The 22,475-nt window shown below is 44.9% G+C and overlaps 1 protein-coding gene across 1 annotated transcript in view; it reads right to left on the bottom strand.

Moving 5' to 3' along the window:
• Window positions 1-22,475, bottom strand: part of JCAD (junctional cadherin 5 associated) — a 180,821-nt gene that overhangs the window by 50,542 nt on the left and 107,804 nt on the right. Inside the window, exon 2 of the mRNA XM_082258124.1 lies at window positions 17,261-17,622. Within this exon, the coding sequence (XP_082114250.1) occupies window positions 17,261-17,559 (299 nt within the window). The 5' untranslated portion in view covers window positions 17,560-17,622. The remainder of the gene's footprint in view (window positions 1-17,260; window positions 17,623-22,475) is intronic.

The following is a 22,475-nucleotide window of genomic DNA, read 5'->3' as shown; positions in this document are numbered from 1 at the left end:
AAAACTCAGAAACCAGCCGAACTTCCGCAGAAGTGACGCCACGAACTGATAATGCTCCTCTCGCACAGCAAAGTTGAGAAAACGCTGGTGAGTGGCACATATTGGAATGTGAGGGCAGGCATCCCTTATGTCCATAGAGGTGATGAAATCCCCCTGACACAGGGATGCCCCCACCGTTCAATTGGACCCCATTCTGAACTTTTGCACCCGCACAAAGCAGTTTAGCGCCTTGAGGTCAAGGATTGCATGCACTTTGTCTTCCTTCCTGGGAACTGTGAACAGGTTTGAGTAAAACCTCTAAAAAACATTCCGTAGTCGGAACCGGGACAATCACCCTTTGAAGTAACAGATCTTGTATTGCCCCAAACAGGCCCTGCAAGCGATCTGGGGACAGGCGCAAGTTGGAAGGAAAGAACCTTGCCGGGGGACAAGAGCGAAAGTCGCTCTTGTAGCCGGACCAAATTACTTTGTGGACCCACTTGCCTTGCACCAGGGCTCTCGGCATGCCAGACTAGGTTTGTTTGGATCCTCCAGAGGAGTCCCTAAAAGGCTTTGAGCCCTTGTCAGTCGACCCTGAAGGATGAAAAAACTTTTCATGAGTCGAGAAGGAAGGCCCACGTCTACGACTCTTCCCCCCTGTGAGACTTTTAATGATAGACGATCTCCTTAAAAAGGAACATCAGTCAAGGCCTTTTTAGAAGTCTGGTTCGCAGACCAGCACTTGAGCCAAAAGACACTCCGAAGGACCACTGTCAAAACAGAGAGACTAACCACTAGGGAAGCCGCATCCAAAGAGGCATCACAGAATCACAGATAAACTGCAGCCAAGCTCAGCAAAAGCAGGGGGAAGCTGTTCTCTCTCCAGGTCACGGCGTAAGAGCATAGCCCACTAGGTCAGAGTTTGCAGCACCAGAGCAATGTGAATACCAGCCTCATTGTCGAAAACAGCCAGAGTGTACATATTGTGGGCCACAGCCTTCGCCTTCCTGTCTGCCGGATCCTTAAAGGCCAGGGACTCTTCAACCGGAATCATGATTGTCTTGTTTAATCTGGAAACCAATCTAAATCTAAACCAATCTAAACACAACCAGTGGACTAGTCCACTACATAAGAAGGGACTCCTCATAGGGGTAACGCCTAGTAAAGCGCTTAGGGACCCCACAGGGACGCTTTAGGCATCCCCACTCCTTAGCGACAATTCTGTTAAAATAAGCAGGGAAAGGAAACACCTTTTCCGCTCTCTATGGCTTGTGAGTGCAAAAGGGAATCTGCGCCTCCATCGCAGCTGCATCATCCATCTTTAGGGTCTTACGCAGAGATACGATCAGTGTCTCCACCAGCGCCTTTTCGTGCCCGGTTGCAGACGCGGAGGAATCATCCTCACTATCAGAGGGCGCGAGGTTGCAGACCCAGGAAGGTGACCCACGTCTGCGGCGGCCAAATCAGATTTAGGATCTGATGAGACAGAGGAGGCAGGGGAAGGCGAGGGACGCTTTTTGCCAGCCTGTCGCCTGAAAGCCACCTCCACCCGGGACACAAACAACTCCAGGACTGCCGTCAGTGCATTGATGGATGGTCGGAAACCAGAGGGCCCCGCAGCCTCAAAGAGGGGATCAGGTGGGGAGATGTGCCTCAAAGATTCCATGAGTCACCAGGGGGACCCCACAAAAAAAGTGTAAAACACTGCAAAGGGACAACCCCCACCACGTTGGCAGCACCACCCAGTTGCCAGGCACAAGCACCAAGCAATCCTCTGCAGAGAGGGAGAGGACCCCACCAGACTCGCCACCCAGCAGAAATAGGAACCTGCAGCCACCAGGATAATCTACACTACACGTGTGGCGATCAGGAAGTGAAAGGATTCACGAGTCAACACCAGGGGAGGTGGAAGGGCTCCCCCTGCCGAAATCGGCGCCCACAGAGCTCCACTGCCATGGCCGCTGCTATTTTCAAAGGGAAACTACAGCAAAATGGCCACTGGACTATAGAAACACAGGCTATAACAAAATGGCGGCCCTGTGCGGCACCACGAGGCGTACAGGGACAGAGGAGGGAACCCAGGCCTCAAGATTGTACACAGGCAGGACAGGGGGCCCTGGCAGGAGCCCTCATCAGGAACAACCCCTCCTTGCACAGTCGATCATATGGTTCATGGCAGCACACCCCCCTGGCCCCCATCACCAGCTAGCACCCTGCCCCCACCCTAGGAGGTGGACCAGACCACCCAAACAGCCCCAGCATATGTGGGGGGGGGGAGGGGGGACACTGGAAAGGGGGGGTGCCTGATGGTAAGGAGGGGAACCCAGGGGTCCGACCGTCCTAAGAAGGGGCCCACATCCACCCCAAAACCCTCCAGGGGGACAGGGGTAACAGCTGCTCACTATACCAGGAACCAGACGGGCACCGCCCCAGACAGAACCCCTCTCCATCAAAATGAGAGGGCTGTCAGCCAGGAGGAATCTTGCGATTTGGGCTGAGACCCGGTAGTATGCGACCTCACAAAGCGTTTAACTCACAGGCCATGCCCTCGTCAAGTGGGGCTATGTTGTGGCCGACCTAGCGCAGAGCTGAGGTCTGCGTGCGCTTGCTGGCCAGACTGAGGTGACCACTGGGTCTAGATTATGCAGCCCGTCACCCAGTCCGGCAGTTGATTGTAAATCTTTTCTCCTGAAAAAATCCAGGAGAAAAATGTTCTATCTAAAAAGAAAAAAAAAATGCCAGTGTCCTACTCCTGCAGGGGGCAGTATAACCCAATAGTTAAGAATATCAGGAGCTGTCTGTCAATGAACAAAAGAGAAACAACTTTTTTTTTGCTTTTAGGCTCGGTTCACACTTGTGCGATGCGGGAACGCTGCGAATATGCAGCGTGTTCCCGCATCGCATCCGCACCTCTGGCAGTTCACACTGCCATATGCGATACGCAGGGGGTGTCAATTAAATGTTAACGACACCCCCAGTTTGATTGCATATCGCAGTGCGATCTGACAGTTCGCACAGAATCGGATCGCACAAGTGTGAACCACTGTGCGATCCGATTCTGATGCGGCTGAAAAAATGCCTCCTGTGCGTCTTTGGTGTGAATGCAGTGTGAATTCAGCCATACAAAGTGTATGGCTGAAATTCGCACCGCACATCAGATCGCATGTAATGAAGGAGCAGTGCGCTCCGAATTACATGCGATCTCCTTTTTGACCACAGATCTCACATTAACTACCTCAATACTGGGCACTTAAACCCCCTTCCTTCCCAGACCAATTTTCAGCTTTTAGCGCTGTTGCAATTTGAATGACAATTGCGCGGTCATGCAACACTGTACCTAAACCAAATTTGTGTCATTTTTTCCCCACAAATAGAGCTTTCTTTTGGTGGTATTTGATCACCGTCAGGTTTTTTCTTTTTTGGTGCACAAATAGAAAAACACTGAAAAGTTTGAAGAAAAAAAAAAAGTTTTTTTGTTTAGGTTATAAAATTTTGTAAATAGATATGTTTTTTCCTGCACTGATGAGCACTGATGATGCCGCACTGACAGGCACTGATGAGGAGACACTGATGGGGTGGCACTGATGGGGTGGCACTGATATGCAGCACTGATGGGCACTGATAGGTAGCACTGATATGCAGCACTGATGGGCACTGATAGATAGCACTGATATGCAGCATTGGTGGGCACTGATAGGCAGCGCTGATGGGCACTGATAGGCACTGATTGGCGGCACTGATGGGCACTGATAGGTGGCACTGTTGGGCGGCAATGATCGACACTGATGGGGGGCACTGATCGGCACTGATGGGGGGCACTGATGGGCACTGATAGGCAGCACTGGTGGGCAGTAATGGGCACTGGTGGGCGGCACTGATAGATGGCAATAACGGCACTGGTGGGCAGCACTGATAGATGGCATTGGTGGGCAACACTGATAGGGAGGGCACTGGGGGGCTCTCTGAGCCCTGCTTGCCATCCCTGGTGGCCATGGTGGGCATCCCTGGTGGTCATGGGTGGGCATCCCTGGTGGCTCTAGTGGCACCCCTCCCCCCCCAAGGCTGCACTGGTAATCAATCATCTGATTACCAGCACAGACCCCCCCCTGTGATCAGTGAGTAATTAGAAATACTCACTGATCACCCCAGCAGCAGCACCGATCCTCTTCTCTTCTCCTCACTGACAGGATCTGTCAGGAGGAGAAGAGATCGAAGCCGTTACAACGGCTCTATTTACATTACATGACGGCTGTGATTGGACACAGCCGTCATGTGATCAGGAGGGCCAATCACAGGGCCCTCCTGCCGAATGATGTTGCTCTGTGTCCGAGGGACACAGGCACATCGAGATCGCGCCGCTGCGCGTGCCCGCGGCGGCGCGATCTCTCTCCTTCTGAAGGACGTTCCGGAACATCCATTCAGAAGGACGAGACTCCCGCCCGGCCGTATATCTACAATGGCCCGGGTGGGAGGTAGTTAAAGAGGATCTATCCTGCTTATTATTACAAGAGATGTTTACATTCCTTGTAATAGGAAAAAAAATGATCAAACATTTTTTTAAGGGACAGTATAACAATAAAAAATAAAAAGTAAAATAAATTATAGTAAAGTAAAAGTAAAATAAGTAATAATAAATAAAATAAATTAAAATAAATTAAAAATTTAAAGCGCCCCCGTCCCTCCAAGCTTGCACACAGAAGCGAAACGCATTCAAAAGTCACGCCCACATATGTAAACGATGCTCAAACCACACATGTGAGGTATCGCCACAATCGTTAGAGCAAGAGCAATAATTCTAGTACTAGACCTCCTCTGTAACTCTAAATTGGAAACCTGTAGACATTTTTAAAGCTTGCCTATGGAGATTTTTAAGTACCAATGTTTGTCACCATTCCACAAACATGTGCAATTTTGAAGCATGACATGTTGGGTATCTATTTACTCGGGGTAACATTATCTTTCACATTATAGAAAAAACGTGGGCTAACTTTACTGTTTTCTTATTTTTTAATTTTAAAAAAGTGTATTTCTTCCAAAAAAATAGTGTTTGTAAGACTGCACAAATACGGTGTGACATAAAAGTAAAGTATTCCAATGATCTCCATTTTATTCTCTAGGGTCGCTGCTAAAAAATATATATATGTAATGTTTGGGGGTGTTAGGTAATTTTCTAGCAAAAAAATACTGATTTTAATTTGTAAACAAGTGTCAGAAATAGGCCTGGTCCTTAAGTGGTTACATTTAATTACTGAAATAAATTAACTTTTTGATGATATTCACATTTTTTGAGATTTAACTGTAGATTGTGAGCAAATCCACCTTCTGAATTGCTCCTCACTTTTCATGCATTACTACTAGTCACACCAAAAGACAAGACAAAAAGACATTCCCAGAGCTTGAAGGAAATGATAAGCATAGGGCATACATGACAGGGTGGAAGGAAAACAAGGCAGTTGGGGGTTAAATTAGTTGTTGGGATATGAGAGGTCAGGACTTTTACCTTATTGGCAGAGCAGACAAGGTCATGGGGAGAAGCAGGAGAGAGAGTAGTTGGAGGGGAGGAGTGAAGGGGCTTCACTTGCAGACTGGAGATCATAGAAGAAACGTCCCTCCCGCCTGCCCTGGTGATGCCGTTTTCTGTTGTTCTGCTAAGGAGGTTGGACGTTGGCGATTGGGGTCCTTGACGAGGGTCCAAAACATGGTGTCGAACGATAAAATGGTGGGACCCATCTAAGGTATGGAGTCCTATGGTTGGTCTGGTTCAGTCTAGACCCACCGGGTAGTGTAAGGTGATAGGGGTCTGTGGTCAGTTAGGATAGTCCTCGAGGCGGTGTTTTGGCGGCTGGGGACAGAACCTAACTTAATGGTACCACAGACTCCAAAGTTGTGGGAGACGGTATCGTCAAGGATCTGAACCATTCTTTGATCTGGATTGGTTTGACTGTTTTATGTTTTCTGTTATTTATGGTTTTGTTTAATAAAAGGCCGAGCCGGCCATTTAATGCCAGTGCTGAGTTAGTGTTGTCATTTTAAGGTAAAAGGGGTTGTGTTGGGTACTGATCCAGGTAATATGGTTAAACAGGTAGGATCTGAGCTACCCTAGTCAAGACTACTGCATGGTGTACTTTTTCAGCACACACCACCACAATCAGTGTTGCTCTGGCATGTGCTAAAAAAAAGTGTGCCATGCAGTAGTTTCTTTCACACTGCACAGTGCAAAGCAATTCTTGTACAGCGCCGTAGACAATACAACTGAATGAAATGTCATTTTGGATCATTTCAATTAATTTTACTTGAAAAACTTAGACAGTGTAATGTGCCACAATCTGTGCATTAGCACCCTTGTCATCCTACCGCACATCATTGGTTGTGTTCTGGTGCAGCTGCTGGTGTGAATGGACTCACAATGTTAGAACTAATGCCTCGTACACACGCAACGATTATCGGCCGACCGAGCGTCCGTCTTTTGTCCAGAGTGGTGTTTTGTTGGTTGGAATGTGCCTAGACTGCACACAAATTTTCTCTGCCAACAAAAATCTACTTCAGAAGTGATGTCATGTGATGGTTTACTTTCCGTGTGTTTTTTCTTCTCTGAGCATGCCCAGTCTTGCTCAACAGATTTTTGTCTGCCGAAATCTGTACTGACTGACGGAAAATCGGCCTTTGTGTTGACAGCCAACAAATATTTTATAGCCTGCACATCAGATTTTTTTCGGCCGAAAAGTCGGAGTCGGTTGTCGGAAGCATCATACTAACAAGCCGAAAATTGGCCGATCGGACGTTGGCCGAAAATTCCCGGCCAATAATCGATGCGTGTGTACGAGGCATAAGTCTATGGCACTTGAGAGCTGCAGGCTGAATGACAAATAGCTTAATAAATGGTGTAGTATGTAATGGTTTGCAGTCAAAGGGGCTACATGAGTGAGGAGTAGGGCCATGCTCAGGTAACACATTAAAGAAAAGTTTCAGTCCTGTTTTTATTAAATTAAGTCAGCAGCTACAAACACTGTAGCTGCTGACTTTTAGCAAACTGACACTCACCAGCCAAGAAGTCCAGTGCTGTCTTTACTGGAACTGATCCTTCTGAGCTTCGGGTCTTGAGTGTGGGAGCCGGCAATGACTTCTTGATGTCTCACAGCCGACCTCCTCTGTGCATGCCCAAGATTACGTGGTGCTTTCAGACTGGTTCTGCAGCCTTCTTAGATGTGTGAGGAGTCCCTAGAGTTTTAGAGCAGGCAGGAACCAGGCTAAGCTGACATATTTCTTGCCTAGGCGAGCACTGCGGAAGTGGGAGCAGGTACCTGTCAGAACTACAGTATCTCACAAAAGTGAGTACACCCCCCACATTTTTGTAAATATTTTATTATATCTTTTCATGTGACAACACTGAAGAAATTACACTTTGCTACAATGTAAAGTAGTGAGTGTACAGCTTGTATAACAGTGTAATTTTGCTGTCCCCACAAAATAGCTCAACACACAGCCATTCATGTTTAAACTGCTGGCACCAAAAGTGAGTACCTCCCTAAGGGACAAAGTCCAAATTGGGCCCAAAGTGTCAATATTTTGTATGGACACCATTATTTTCCAGCACTGCCTTAACCCTCTTGGACATGGAGTTCACCAGAGCTTCACAGGTTGCCACTGGAGTCCTCTTCCACTCCTCCATGATGACATCACGGAGCTGGTGGATGTTAGAGACCTTGCGCTCCTCCACCCTCCATTTGAGGATGCCCCACAGATGCTCAATAGGGTTTAGGTCTGGAGACATGCTTGGCCAGTCTATCACCTTTATCCTCAGCTTCTTCAAGGCAGTGATCGTCTTGGAGGTGTGTCTGGGGTTGTTATCATGTTGAAATACTGCCCTGCGGCCCAGTCTCTGAAGGGAGGGGATCATACTTTGGTTTAGTATGTCACAGTACATGCTGGCATTCATGGTTCCTTCAAGAACTGTAGCTCCCCAGTCCCGGCAGCACTCATGCCGCCCCAGACCATGACACTCCCACCACCATGCTTGACTGTAGGCAAGACACACTTGTCTTTGTACTCCTCACCTGGTTGCCGCCACACACGCTTGACACCATCTGAACCAAATAAGTTTATCTTGGTCTCATCAGACCACAGGACATGGTTCCAGTAATCTATGTCCCTAGTCTGCTTGTCTTCAGCAAAATGTTTGCAGGCTTTCTTGTGCATCATCCTTAGAAGAGGCTTCCTTCTGGGATGACAGCCATGCAGACCAATTTGATGCAGTGTGCAGCGTATGATTTGAGCACTGACAGGCTTTAGAAGAAATAATAAATATATACATTTTTGCAAAAAAAAATAAAAAATGTGTTTATTATTTTTTTTTTTGCAGGAGCCTGGAAAGCACTGGTTGTGGGTGCAATGCACACATGTCCTCTGGCTTTCAGCCCGTACCTCTGTATGGAATTTTAGTTTGAAAGCTGGAGGAAATGGAATTGGACTACTAGAGGGCTCATCGGCGCCCCTGCTGCCCACTGACACGACAATTGTCTGCCATGGTGGAAAACGGTACTAGTAGCTTATTCATTCACAGGAATTTGAGAATGAATGACGCCTCTGTATGAGCAGAACCCCACACAGCCATGATGTTTTTAAGAAGTGACAGCGGGTGCAGGGTGAAGAAACCCCGCCCACTGTTATGGGGGGGGGGGGGGGGGAGAGCAGGAGATGGAATAAAGTACATGTTTTACCCTAAATACGGGTGAAACATGTAACATGCTCCAAAGGTAAACTATTGGCTCTTATGACTCAGCTGGCCAGTGGTAAAGGGTATGCACGGCAGTATATACTGTATGTCTCCCCCTATTTTTGGTAGGGAACCTGCAAAGTTTTTTAAACGCAGTTTACTACTGCTTTAATCATATACTTAACTTACACAATGGGGTTGATTTACTAAAGGCAAAAAGACTGTGCACTTTGTAAGTACAGTTGCACTCTGCAAGGGCATTTGCTCCAGGACTTAGTAAAAGAGGAAAAACTTCATTTTGCAAAGAATATCCAATCATATGCAAGGAAAAAAAAACTGCTCATTATTGGAGGAGCACTTGAGCAAACACTCTTGCAGATTGCAACTGCACTTGCAAAGTGCACAGTCCATTTGCCTATTTACTAAATTAACCCTAAGGTCCCCTTTAATATCTGCTTGTTTGCACTGATCTGTATAAACGGCAAATTTAATGTGCAGGCTTCAGCAAATATTTTCATTTTTCTGAACCATTTTTTATAACTGATAGCCATATCTTTATGTACACTAGATCATTACGTTTAGCTGAGTACACAATACAGCCATCTAACACAATCAGAATAAATAAACAGAACAGGCCACCTGGACAGACTGACAGGAAGTGCTCGGCCTGCCATTTTTCCCATGTCTGTTTACATCCTGTACACTTCCTGTGTTTGTTTTTGAAAAAGGAGTGTTTGAATATGTCTAGAACTTTTTCTTATTATTATGCACCAATAAAAAAACAAAACACCTGATTTGACAATATTCAATAAAGGTATTTAAAGATAACTGCAGTCAACACATAAATCACCAAAAAAACACCTATCAGGTAATGTGCACTTGATTTTTTTAGTTTTACCTATTTATGGTTTTCTCTCTATGTTGAATACTCTGTATAAATAACTGCACAATAAACCATTCTAATCACAAGACGCTGGATTTTCACACCATGGGGTTGATTTACTAAAGGCAAATAGACTGTTAACTTTGCAAATGAAGATTGCAATTTTCAAGGGAATTTTCCCTGGAGCTTAGTGAATGAGATGAAACTCTGCTGACTTCTATCATCTGATCATGTGCAAGCATAAATGCTCTCAGATTCTGCTCCTGCCCCTCCCCAGCCTGGCGCTCCTGTGAGTGCTGGAGGGGCGTGGTGGTGATTTACAGTCACTGCTCTTTGCTCAGATCAGACCGACAACTTACCCCAAAACCCAATTACCCCATAGGATTGCAAACCACGGAACCCCTTGTTAGATTCATTATAGCCCATTTAAAAAATCTGGTAGGGTTTTGTATTGGGCAGTTTCTTGGCTCTCCTGTTTCAGGTTCCATCCCTTGCTGTATCTAAGCAAGATTTCAGCTATCGCTAATGCCTCGTTTCCACTGAGCGGAACGGTTCGGATCGGTTCGGTACGGTACGCTATTTTGGGTGTTTCCATTATGAAAGTGGCCCATACAACCGAACCAAACCGCACCATTCCTGGTCCTGCTTCAGATGTAGGGCCATAGGAAATGGTACGGTACGGTTAGGGCGGAGCTACTGGCGTCACACAATAGATTCCACTGATTGGCGGACAGGAAAACTTCAATGCTCACGTCAAATGAAAGAGCAAAACAAACACCTCATTTGGTGTAAACCCCGCATGGTCCCTGGTGGCCCGACTTGCAGTGGAAACGCTCACCTAAATAGACCGGACCACTCTAACCCTCCCAAACTGTACCGACCCGAACCGTTCCGCTCAGTGGAAACGAGGCATAAGTGGATCGGTTAGTTGCACGTCAACCTTTGATTGGCCCTGGACTTTTCGAGGGAAACCTGCTATCCAATCAGAATTCTCGCTCACTTTTAACTATCTTCTCATTGAGATGTTTGCCAGCAGATAGCTCTTCAGTTGAGACAAACTTTCCCGCTCTCCATTCCCGTAGTCCCGGCTATCCTTTTTAGGGGGTATTATCGCCCACTATTGTGGGTGGACAGTGTGATTAAAGACTTTATTGGACTGTTCACGTTTAATGGTGTTTGGTGTTTATTGAAAAAAAAAAAATTGGCTTGTTTATGGTTATAAGGTTTATAGAAAGTTTATTGATTTGGGTTTGTCCTACTTTTGCAACCTGTTGTTCATTTTCAATTTTTGCAGCCTTGATTACCTTTGTATATATTTTTTTAAATTCTTTGCAATTTCTAAATGATTATGGTGTTCCTTAATTTATTTCTTTTCGACCCCAATAAAAGGCCACATAAAAGGTTCTTTTGTTGTCTCATTTAATTAAAAAATATTAATTTCTATTCAAAAATGTAATATAGGAAACAAGTGTCTGTGCTTCATGGTATATATCATGGGTGTCCAACCTTTTGGCTTCTCTGGGCCACATTGAGTGTAGAGATATTTTCTCAGGCCGCATATAAAATATATACTATAGTTAAGGTATGTAATAAAATGCCGCTGCGCCCTTCCTGCGCCACCGCGCCCCCCCCCCCGCACTAATTTAACACAACTAGAGGATGATCAAATGAAATGGAATCAGTATACAGAGGTTTACTTCTGAGAGATAATAAAGGAACACTCTAACCACCATGACCACTTCAGTGATTTGAAGTGGCCATGGTGGTAGGAGTCAGAAACCCTGCACATGCTCGCCTCCCCCCCCCCCTCCCCTCCCCTCCGAAGCAGCCTCTGCCTACCATTAGTTGGAAGCTACTGTGGCCGTGCCCCCGACCCAACTCCCTTCCTCCCCAGCAAAAAAAAAATTGTCAGGGGGCAGTGGGCCGCATTGCCTGTGGTTCTGGGCCGCATGTGGCCCTCGGGCCGCAGGTTGGACATGCCTAGTATATATAGATGCTAGCAATTAGTGCAGATATACAAAACACTATGGTAATAGCAACAAAGAAACATTGCAGTGCTCAACATAGTTTCAAAGAACTCAAAACACTTGAAGTGCAATAATAGGGAGTCCAAAAATGAAAATATTTAGGCTGGGTTCACACTAGTGAGAATTGGATGTGGCTTTCCCTGCATTCGATTCGCACATCAGGAGAATGTGACCGCCTCTCAATATGGCAGCTTATCTTATTTTAAGGAGAACACTTGAGCAACAGCTAAAAACATTGCTCAAATATACACATGAGAACGGTCAAAGGATTTTTACTTCTGTTCAGACAGTCTAGTGCTTTACAGGTATCCCACATTTCTTGCTTTAATGGACAGGTAATCAGCAGGATTACACTGCTAATGAAGCTCCCAATGAGCAGGCACAACTGATAACTGGCCCTCCACACCTCAGCATTGTGGCGCATTGCATTACCACTCAAATATTTTTCTTGCTGTTTTAAATAGAGTAAGGAAAAGTTATATTTTTATTGCCCTCAGAATATGCAGATCAGAGCTGCAGCATACTGCCTGCTGTGCTGATCGAGGAGCTTTTTTTTTTATCAGACAGGGTAGTTAAACAGAAGTCGATCGGTATATTGACTTCTGTTCAACCGCAGTGGTCATACATGGATTGAAAATTCAACTAGTTCCTGCTGAATCGGCCAAATCTTTCCCTGAAAAACATCAGCATTAGCAAATGTTCTATTGGTTGAGTGTTTGGGTCAATCCAGAATACAGATTTATTTTAGCAATTATAAGATGGGAAAAAAGTGTTAATTATTGTCTATTGATCAATATCTGCTTTATCAATTTGCCCTAAAGAAGGAACAGAATCTGTAAATAAAGTTTATATCACATATACAAAACCAAATGAGTGCTAAGAAGGTGATTTCTCTGCATTGTAGGAAGAAAGAGAAAATCCCCAATGCCGCACATCCATGCAGTCCTGCAACGGTGATGAGAGTGACAACCTCAGCCTGGCCACGCCCCAAACGCTTTTCGCTCTGCCCCTGGAGCTTAACCATAGGGATTCCCATAAATAAGCTCCGGGGGTGAAGCGAAACACATTGGGGGCATGGCCTGGTTGGAGTCCTGGCTGAGGTTGTCACACTCATTACCATTGCAGGACTGCATGGATGCGCGGCATTGGGGATTACCTCTTTCTTCTCCCTTGAGCCATAGTTTAGGGATGGGCTCTGTCCCTTGCCAGCATTCCCTGCAGTGGAGGCGGAGGAATCCACATACACATACCCTACATTGGAACGAGCCTGAACGACACACCAAGCTAAACCCAGGGTCTTCTTTGCATTGCCAGCTAAGCTACTAAAAATATATTTGACTACAAAGTGGGACATGGACAGCCAGAATTTAGAATATACTCACTCACCTACATATGGGTCAATTTTTATCCGATGTGATATTTTCTTACAAAAATCAAGTATTTATATTAAAACCTGGTAAGACCTGTGTTTATTGTATACCTATGTTATAGTTTATTTTCAGTTGGAATATATTTTTTTTACTTCATTTGTTATGTAAACTACTTCAAGCCAATGTCCTGAAGAAGCGAGACCCAACCACGAAACGCGTAGACGACAGAAGCTTTAATATCTATAACATTATATGTGACACATGTGATGTAGTATTTTTCTACAGAATTTTAATTATTTTGTATAATAAAATGGATATGTTATGTAATATTGTGCTATCAAACTTTTTATAGCACTGGTAAGGTATAATTAAAGTCCCAATCTTTTTAGCTTTTTGTACAATTCCACTTATTTATATTACAACTTGAGCAAGGACACAAAAGCCTCATTATTGCTTTTAGAAATGTTCTAGCATGTTGGAAAATCGCTGTAGCCTATCACTCTTCCTTTTCCCTCTAGAAAAAAGAACACCCCCTAATACCCCCTGGTCCTGCTGTCAAAGATCTCACCAGCATGGGTAAAAAGCTTGCTCCTTTCACAGTCCTAACAGATGAATGGATGTCTTGACACTCATCAGTCATACAAGATGCCTAAAAACATAAACCTCATTACTGTAATTAAAGCAGTAATAAACCCAAAAACAGTCATTAATTATATTGCGGAATATATGTGGTGGTTGCATTCATTTTCCTTTTTTCAAGCACAACTAAAGGCAAAACATTTTTTTAGTTTTGGATAGAGTGGAGAGGGATTAGAACCCCTGTCAGTTTTTATTGCTGTCTGTGTCCCTGTTAATGAGATTCACCTTCTCTATTTGTCCTGTTTAAAATTATCATTAAACGTGAAAGTAAAAGAAAATCCCAAATTTTGGGTTGTCCCCAGAAATGTAAAAGAGTGGAAATCTTCCAATGGGGACACTAGTTCTGGTGATCTGGGGGTCCACAAGGAATTCCCTTAATTTGCAGGGATTTCCTCTCACTTCCCGTTTTGGCTTTGGGACAGGAAGTGAAGGGAAATCTCCACAACGGGACACAGATGGCGACAAAAGTTGACAGGGGTTATAACTCTCCCTTACTCTATCCAAAATGAAAACAAAAGTATTGCCCATTGTTCTGCTTTAGGCCCCTTTCACACAAACCATCCAATCAGATCCGCCTGTCAGTTTTTTTTAGGCGGACCTGATCGGATCCTCCATGCATCCCTATAGGGCAGCGGATGTCAGCGGTGACATGTCAGCTGACACCCGCTGCCATCCGCATCCGATCCTGTCTGTGAAATCAGGACAGATGGAAACCCTATTTTCCATCTGTCCAGGGGATCGGATCGGATGGGATCGGATGAGAGCGGACAGGCGGTCCGTTCTCATCCTATTCCCCCATAGAGAGCAGCGGGGCTCTGACACCTCCCTCTCTGCACACAGTGCGGAGACGGAGCTGTCATCCGCCTGCTCAGCGGGGATCGATTACCGCTGAGCAGATAACGGTCCGCACCGGACAGTGGACCGTGTGAAAGGAGCTTTAAGCTTTTATTCTTTATTTTCACCTGGGGATCCAACCAATAAGTCTGTTATTTTTCAACTTTCTTCAACAAACCAAGCTGTCCAGCAAAAGTGGCAGCTGGAGGGTTGTGACAAACCACTAACGCTTACAGGGGTGCTTACAGTTGTCATCTTTTATTCATTTAAAACCTTTATCCCAAAAGGGAAAAAACTGTTACTGGTAAAAGTGTTAGCTTGAGTTTGGCTTTAATTTGTTATTCAAGTCCATCTAAATCTGCCAGTGCATCTAACACTATCCTCTCCCTTGGGTAACGAAGTGGCTGTACAAGGGTATTTCTTTGGCTCCCCCAATAAAGTAGAGACACCCTAAGACAGGGAGCATGGTACTGGTCGGATCTCCAGGTGAAAACAAAGATAAAACCTAAAAAAGGAAAACAGCCACTACACCTAAAGCAGGATAAAACCCAAACTATATTTATTGCAGCTAACCAATCCTTATATGTGATGGCTGCATTAGTTTCCTTTTTTTTAAGTTTTTCACCACTTTTCACTGTTTTCACCTAGTGATCTCGCCAGTAACACTCCCCCTGTATTTGAGTGCTGCTACTCTGGATGAAGGAGCACAGCAGACATCAGCATTGTCAGTCTTGGGGGAGACGAATGTTAGATGTACTTGCAGATTTTGAAAAACTAAATCACAAATTGAAGCCAAACTCCAGTTAACATTTTATAAAAAAAATTACAGAAACAGTTTTTTCATTCTTTTGAGATAAGGGTTTTACATAAATAAATAAAAGTTAATCATTGTAAGTGCCCCTATTAATAGTAAATGATTTTCTCAACCCTCTAACTGCTAAATCTGCAGGTAAAAGAAAGCCAATGCAGCCACCATATCTAACAATTGGTAATATTTGCTTTTGGGTTCAATGCATCATTCACACCAGTGCGATTTGCCATGCAATTTGTAACTGACAAGTGGCACCCCATTGCTGGAAATGGAACTGTTCAAATTGCTGCAACTTATGTCGCAGCGACTTTCAAAAAGGTACTACTACTTTTTTTCTGATTTCATTGCATGAAAATCAGCTTTGAAATCAACCTGAAGTAGCAAGATTTTAAACCCATGGTGTGAACCAAAGCTAACACCACTTAAAGGATTGGTAAGCTGCAACATATTACATTTTTGATATTGGCTTTAATTCTGCTTTAAAATAAAAAATAAAAATCACAGACAGTCATTACAAAGATAAAGTATTACAGAAAAATTCTCTGATGTCTTGTTTTAGTTATTTATTTTACAGATTCAACAGAAAGGGTCAATCCTCATCAACAAGGGCATATCTACGGCAAGGCAAACAAGGTGTTTGCCTCGGACGGCATTTTTCAGGGGGGTGGCGCCTGTACCTGGGATAATGCCTGCAGTTGCGGGAATCACCCCGCTATCGTTTCCCATGAAGCTCAACTACACTGCAGAATGCATGAGCATCATGGGAAATGTAGTTCCACAACATCTGGGTTGCCAAGGTTTACCTTTACTGGTTTAAGGTCACCCATTCCCCGCCACTTTTCGCCCCCATAGATCCCCTTTAGAGCAGGCCAGGCCAGGGTCCCCCATAGATCCCCTTTAGAGCAGGGTCCCAATAGATCTCCCTTTAGAGGAGGCCAGGCCACTGTCCCCAATAGACCAGTGTCAGTGTGCGGACACCTTGCCGATCCCTGAATCCAGAGGGGGCACCTGCCCCCCCTTGCGGACGCCCATGGACATCACTTCTGGTTTACTCAGAAGCCATTGGCAATCTTGGTGTTTTGGTGAAACCATTGGCAATCTTGGTGTTTTGGTGAAACCATTGGCAATCTTGGTGTTTTAAATGCTTTTAAATGCAGAGGAGGGATTTGGGATCTTTAGGAATCCCAGATCTCTCGATAAAAAGTACCTGTCACATGGCTATTACTGTCACAGGGATGTTTATATTCCTTGTGACAGCAATAAAAGTGATTAAAAAAATTAAAGCAACAGTGTCAAATAAATAAATAAATAAAACAGCTAAAGTGCCCTCGTCCTTCTACACAAAGAGAAAAGCGCGTGTCGGTCCCGCACGCAGCGATCGTCCCACACATGTGAGGTATCACCATGAACGTCAGATCATGGGCAGTAATTGTAGCACCAGACCTCCTCTGTAAATCTAAAGTGGTAACCTGTAAAGGCTTTTAAAGCGTCGCCTATGGATAATAAAATGTACGCCATTTGTCTCCATTGCACAGGTGTGCTCAATTTCAAAGCAGCTGGGATGGGACAAATTTAGATGGGGGGCCCCCCTATTTTAGTCTTGCCTAGGGCAGCACAAAAACCAAAATACACCACTGCTCATCGGGAATATCCGACACCTAAGCACCTAAATTTCACTGAAATTAACATAAAGTCGCTACAAAAAGAAAATTATTAGAGAAATGTTTTTCTGTCTTGTTTTAGTTATTTATTTTACAGAATCATCTATACCCTAAGCACCCTAAAAATGAATCTGCCGCATACAAATGAGCGGATTCGCTTCCAGGACTGCGCTCCCTTCTGATAGTTTAACGCGTACCATCACGATATAGCCTTTGCTAAATATAGTAGCCTCTGCAAAAGGAGAGTTAGCATGAAAAATGACAAAAATGCTAACGCAAGAGGAGGGCTGCACAGTGGCGCATTGTTTTACCATGCGATGGGAAATGTAGGTTAGGCACATACCCCACTTCTGATGTATGACATGAGTCCGAGGACTGATTGCTCCTGGGATAGCCTGCGGCAGAGATCTGTCTTCTCTTGTTCACACAATTTTTTTCATGGTCACCGAAGAGGCCCTTGGTCTGTGTGGGGTTTGCAGCAACAAGCTCTGAGTCAGGCTGAAAACCATTCAAAATCCCATTGGCAGCCCTGCAGTCTGCTGCTTCATGTTGGTAGCCGTCAGTCCTGTGCTGAAATGAGGCGAGCGTGCTCTTGGACACTTTATACCCATGAGAAACTAGGAGGTCCTCCACGCTGAACATGCTGTGTTTCCTGGAGGAACTGCTATGCCGGGGCAAACCTTACTTTCAAAGGGTCTTTCATCACTGAAAGGAAGAAGAGTAAAATAAATATCACTCAGCACGTGTTACATGCTGGTTTAAGAATCCAGCACTCTGCAAACTTTTTTTTTTTTTTTTCATGACAGACTTTGTTAAGTTACCTAATGGTAAATTATATGCAGATGCTTTGATGACTAATGTGAGGTCCTAGCCAAGAAAGGGCCTGTATATGAAGCCGCAGCAGGGATGAGATTAGGCTGCTGACTCTGCTTATTTTAGAAGGTGCCTTAGAACCGGGAAGAGTTTATGAAATGGTATACACTATAGTGTCAAAAGTATTGGGACGCCCACTCTTACACGCATATGAATTTTATTGGCATCCCAGTCTTAGTCTGTAGGATTCAATATTGAGTTGGCCCACCCTTTGCAGCTATAACGGCTTTAACTCTTCTGGGAAGGCTGTCCACAAGGTTTAGGAGTGTGTCTATGGGAATGTTTGATCATTCTTCCAGAAGCACATTTGGGAGATCAGGCACTGATGTTGGACAAGAAGGCCTGGCTCACAGTCTGCGCTCTAAAGCCCCGTACACACGTACTGATCGTCGGCCGAACGATCAGCCATCTTTTGTCCAGGGCTGTCGTGTCTGTTGAAAACTGCAAAAGACTGCACACGAATTTTGTCGGCCAACAACAGCCGACTGCAGAAGTGATGTCATGTGATGGTTAACTTTCCTTGTCTTTTTTCTTCTCTGAGCATGCCCAGTCTTGCTAATCTGCTGTCTGTCGGCCGAAATCTGTACTGACTAGCGAACAATCGGCCGTTCTGGTGACGGCCAACAAATATTTTAATGCTTGCACGACAGATTCTGTTCGGCTGAAAATGCGCTGACGGCTGTCAGAAGCATCATACTAACAAGCCTACAATCGGCTGATCGGTCGTCGGCCGAATATTTACGCCCGACAATCGGTACGTGTGTACGGGGCTTTATTCATCCCAAAGGTGTTTTATCAGGATTGAGGTCAGGACAGTCAAGTTCCTCCACCCAAAACTAGCTCATCCATGTCTTTATGGACATTGCTTTGTGCACTGGTGCACAGTAATGTTGGAACAGGAAGGGGCCATCCCCAAACTGTTCCTACAACGTTGGGAGCATAAAAGTGCCCAAAATGTCTTGCTATGCTGATGCCTTTACAGTTCCCTTCACTGGAACTAAGGGGCCAAGCCCAAACCGTGAAAAACAACCCCACATCATAATTCCCCCTCCACCAAATGATTTGGACCAGTGCACAAAGCAGGGTCCATAAAGACATGGATGAGTGAGTTTGGGGTGGAGGAACTTTACTGGCCTGCACAGTGTCCTGAGCTCAATCCGACAGAACACCTTTGGGATGAATTAGAGTGGAGACTTCGAGCCAGGCCTTCTTTCTAACATCAGTGCCTGATCTCACTAATACGCTTCTGGAAGAATGGTCAAACATTCCCTTAGACACACTCCTAAACCTTGTAGACAGCCTTCCCAAAAGAGTTGAAGCTGTTATAGCTGCAAAGGGTGGGCCAACTCAATACTGAACCCTACGGACTAAGACTGACATGCCATTAAAGTTTATGTGCGTGTAAAGGCAGGCGTCCTAATGCTTTTGACAATATAGCGTATGTCTAAAATACTCAAAATAGGATGACGTGACATGACACAAGAGTTGCATGTGGTGGACTCTGAGCTTTAGTATCACAGTGAGACCAAAGCTGACCATAGATCAGAGTTAGGGCTCATTCACATCATGGTGCAGAGACGTCAGTTTTGTTTTGCATGCAATCTGCAAGAGCAAATAAAAAAACAATTGTTCGCTATATGCCCTGTTCATACCACAACACTGGTGTCATGTGCGGATTTTCCTGCGCAGGAATCTGCAAAGTGTATGCAGTTTTCTGCGAGAAAAAAAAACTGACACAAAGTCAACACTGTGTGAACAGGGCACATAACTGACGCACATAAAAACTGATGTCAACGTCTCACTGGAACGGGCATGGAACTGTATGTCTTTGCAAGTGAATTTTCCGTGTTTTTTCCATCAGTTTTTATGCACCTATGGTGTGAATGAGCCCTTAGGACTCATTCACTCGGATGCTGTGGTACGTACAGCGTGAATGAGCAGTTGTCTATGATTCCAAATTGCAAGGCAATCAGCGAAAAAAAAAAGCCTAACGTGCGTTTGGGCGCCATTCATTCTAAATTGCAGCCTAAATGCGGTGCAACTTTGCCGCAATTATCACAAACTTTATAAAATCACGGGAAACTTTTCACCCAGAAAGGAGCTGGGAAGTGAATGGCTTCCCTATGCATGACACGCGGAATCGCGTAAAAAATCGCTTACACAAAATCCCGAGCGGGAATTCAAGTTCCTGCTATAAGTGTGAATGGGGCCTAAAGCTCAAATGTACTTTCAGTTTAAATAGGCTAAATACATTCCAGATGCATTAAAGCAAAATGTTTGCAGTCTTACATTTTTTTTTCTTTAAAAAGCAGACACAGCCTGAGTAGAAAAGCCTGTCCCAGGCCAGCACCTTGTAGAAGCGGTGGTTTCTCTTCATAGGCCCTCTCAAATAAGCAGGCAGGATGAGTATGATGATCAGTGCCCTGATTACCTGTCGTAGTCTCCCCTTTGAGGAGGAGCTGCTGATCGGCTCTCCTCGCCACACACTCTGACAGTGTGAGGCGAGGAGAACCAATAAACGGCACTTCCTCATTTACATGTGACCGGCTGTGATTGGACACAGCCGATCACATGGGTAAAGAGGCATGTCATTGGTTCTTTACCAAGATCGGGGTCGCGCTGTGTCCTAGCATGACCCCCATACCCTCTGTCTGGACAGTGATGATTGGCCCTTTGCTGATCACATGCACTCCCCCAAGAAGACAAAAAGAAATTCAATAGCAATACACACAAAACTGCACATGTGCAGCTTGCTTCAAAGGCTCTGTAGTATCAGCAGATAGATTGGGGACTGTGGAAGAAGGGGAGAATCAGAGAAAACAGCTTTTTTAAACAGATGCACAGGATTAACCCCTTAGGTTCCACAGTGAGTATAACAAGCATGCGTTACTGTAGACTTTATTTTTGTCATATTTGTCACATTGGGGAGATTTTCCTTGATTTCCTGTCCCATAGCCAAAACAGGAAGTGAGAGGAAATCTCAGCAAATTAAGGGAACCCAGGTCACCAGAATTAGTGTCATCCAAATTGGAAGATTTCCTCTCTATTACTTTTCTAGCGACAACTCAACATTTGGGATACAATTGCTGATCAGACTCGCCTCTATTCACAGATCATGTTTCAGGCGGTCTAATCAGTGAAAATCAGTGAAATAACTTTTGTCAATGGAGGAGGGGTGTGTCCCCGTCACATCATCTTTAGTGCAACTAAGTCTAAAGCGGTTACTTTCCACATTTCCAGAAGTTCAGCAGCAGGAAGAGGACAGGGCAGTGAAGATTTGTACAGAAGAGGACAGGGCAGTGAAGATTTGTACAGAAGAGGACAGGGCAGTGAAGATTTGTACAGAAGAGGACAGGGCAGTGAAGATTTGTACAGAAGAGGACAGAGCAGTGAAGATTTGTACAGAAAAGGGCAGGGCAGTGAAGATTTGTACAGAAGAGGACAGGGCAGTGAAGATTTGTACAGGAAAAGGCAGGGCGGTGAGGATTTGTACAGAAGAGGAGAGGGCAGTGAAGATTTGTAAAGAAGAGGACAGGTCAGTGAAGATTTGTACAAGAAAGGACAGGGCGGTGAGGATTTGTACAGAAGAGGACAGGGCAGTGACGATTTGTACAGAAGAGGACAGGGCGGTGAGGATTTGTACAGAAGAGACAGGGCAGTGAAGATTTGTACAGAAGAGGACAGGGCAGTGAAGATTTGTACAGAAGAGGACAGAGCAGTGAAGATTTATACAGAAGAAGACAGGGCAGTGACGATTTGTACAGAAGAGGACAGGGCAGTGACGATTTGTACAGAAGAGGACAGGGCGGTGAGGATTTGTACAGAAGAGACAGGGCAGTGAAGATTTGTATAGAAGAAGACAGGGCAGTGAACATTTGTACAGAAGAGGACAGGGCAGTGAAGATTTGTACAGAAGAGGACAGAGCAGTGAAAATTTGTACAGAGGAGGACAGGGCAGTGAAGATTTGTACTGAAGAGGACAGGGCGGTGAAGATTTGTACAGAAGAGGACAGGGCGGTGAGGATTTGTACAGAAGAGGACAGGGCAGTGAAGATTTGTACAGAAGAGGACAAGGCAGTGAAGATTTGTACAGAAGAGGACAAGGCAGTGAAGATTTGTACAGAAGAGGACAGGGCGGTGAGGATTTGTACAGAAGAGGACAGGGCAGTGAAGATTTGTACAGAAGAGAACAGGGCAGTGAAGATTTGTTCAGAAGAGAACAGGGCAGTGAAGATTTGTTCAGAAGAGGACAGGGCAGTGAAGATTTGTACAGAAGAGGACAGGGCAGTGAAGATTTGTACAGAAGAGGACAAGGCAGTGAAGATTTGTACAGAAGAGGATAGGGCAGTAAAGATTTGTACAGAAAAGGGCAGGGCAGTGAAGATTTGTACAGAAGAGGATAGGGCAGTAAAGATTTGTACAGAAAAGGACAGGGCAGTGAAGATTTGTATAGAAGAAGACAGGGCCGTGAATATTTGTATAATCAGTGAAAATCAGTGAAATAACTTTTGTCAATGGAGGAGGGGTGTGTCCCCGTCACATCATCTTTAGTGCAACTAAGTCTAAAGCGGTTACTTTCCACATTTCCAGAAGTTCAGCAGCAGGAAGAGGACAGGGCAGAGAAGATTTGTACAGAAGAGGACAGGGCAGTGAAGATTTGTACAGAAGAGGACAGAGCAGTGAAG

Source organism: Pelophylax lessonae (genome assembly GCF_965119305.1).
Source record: "Pelophylax lessonae genome assembly, chromosome: 5".
NCBI lineage: Eukaryota > Metazoa > Chordata > Amphibia > Anura > Ranidae > Pelophylax > Pelophylax lessonae.
Note: the sequence above shows the minus strand (reverse complement) of the source record. Positions and strands in the feature narration are given on the sequence as shown.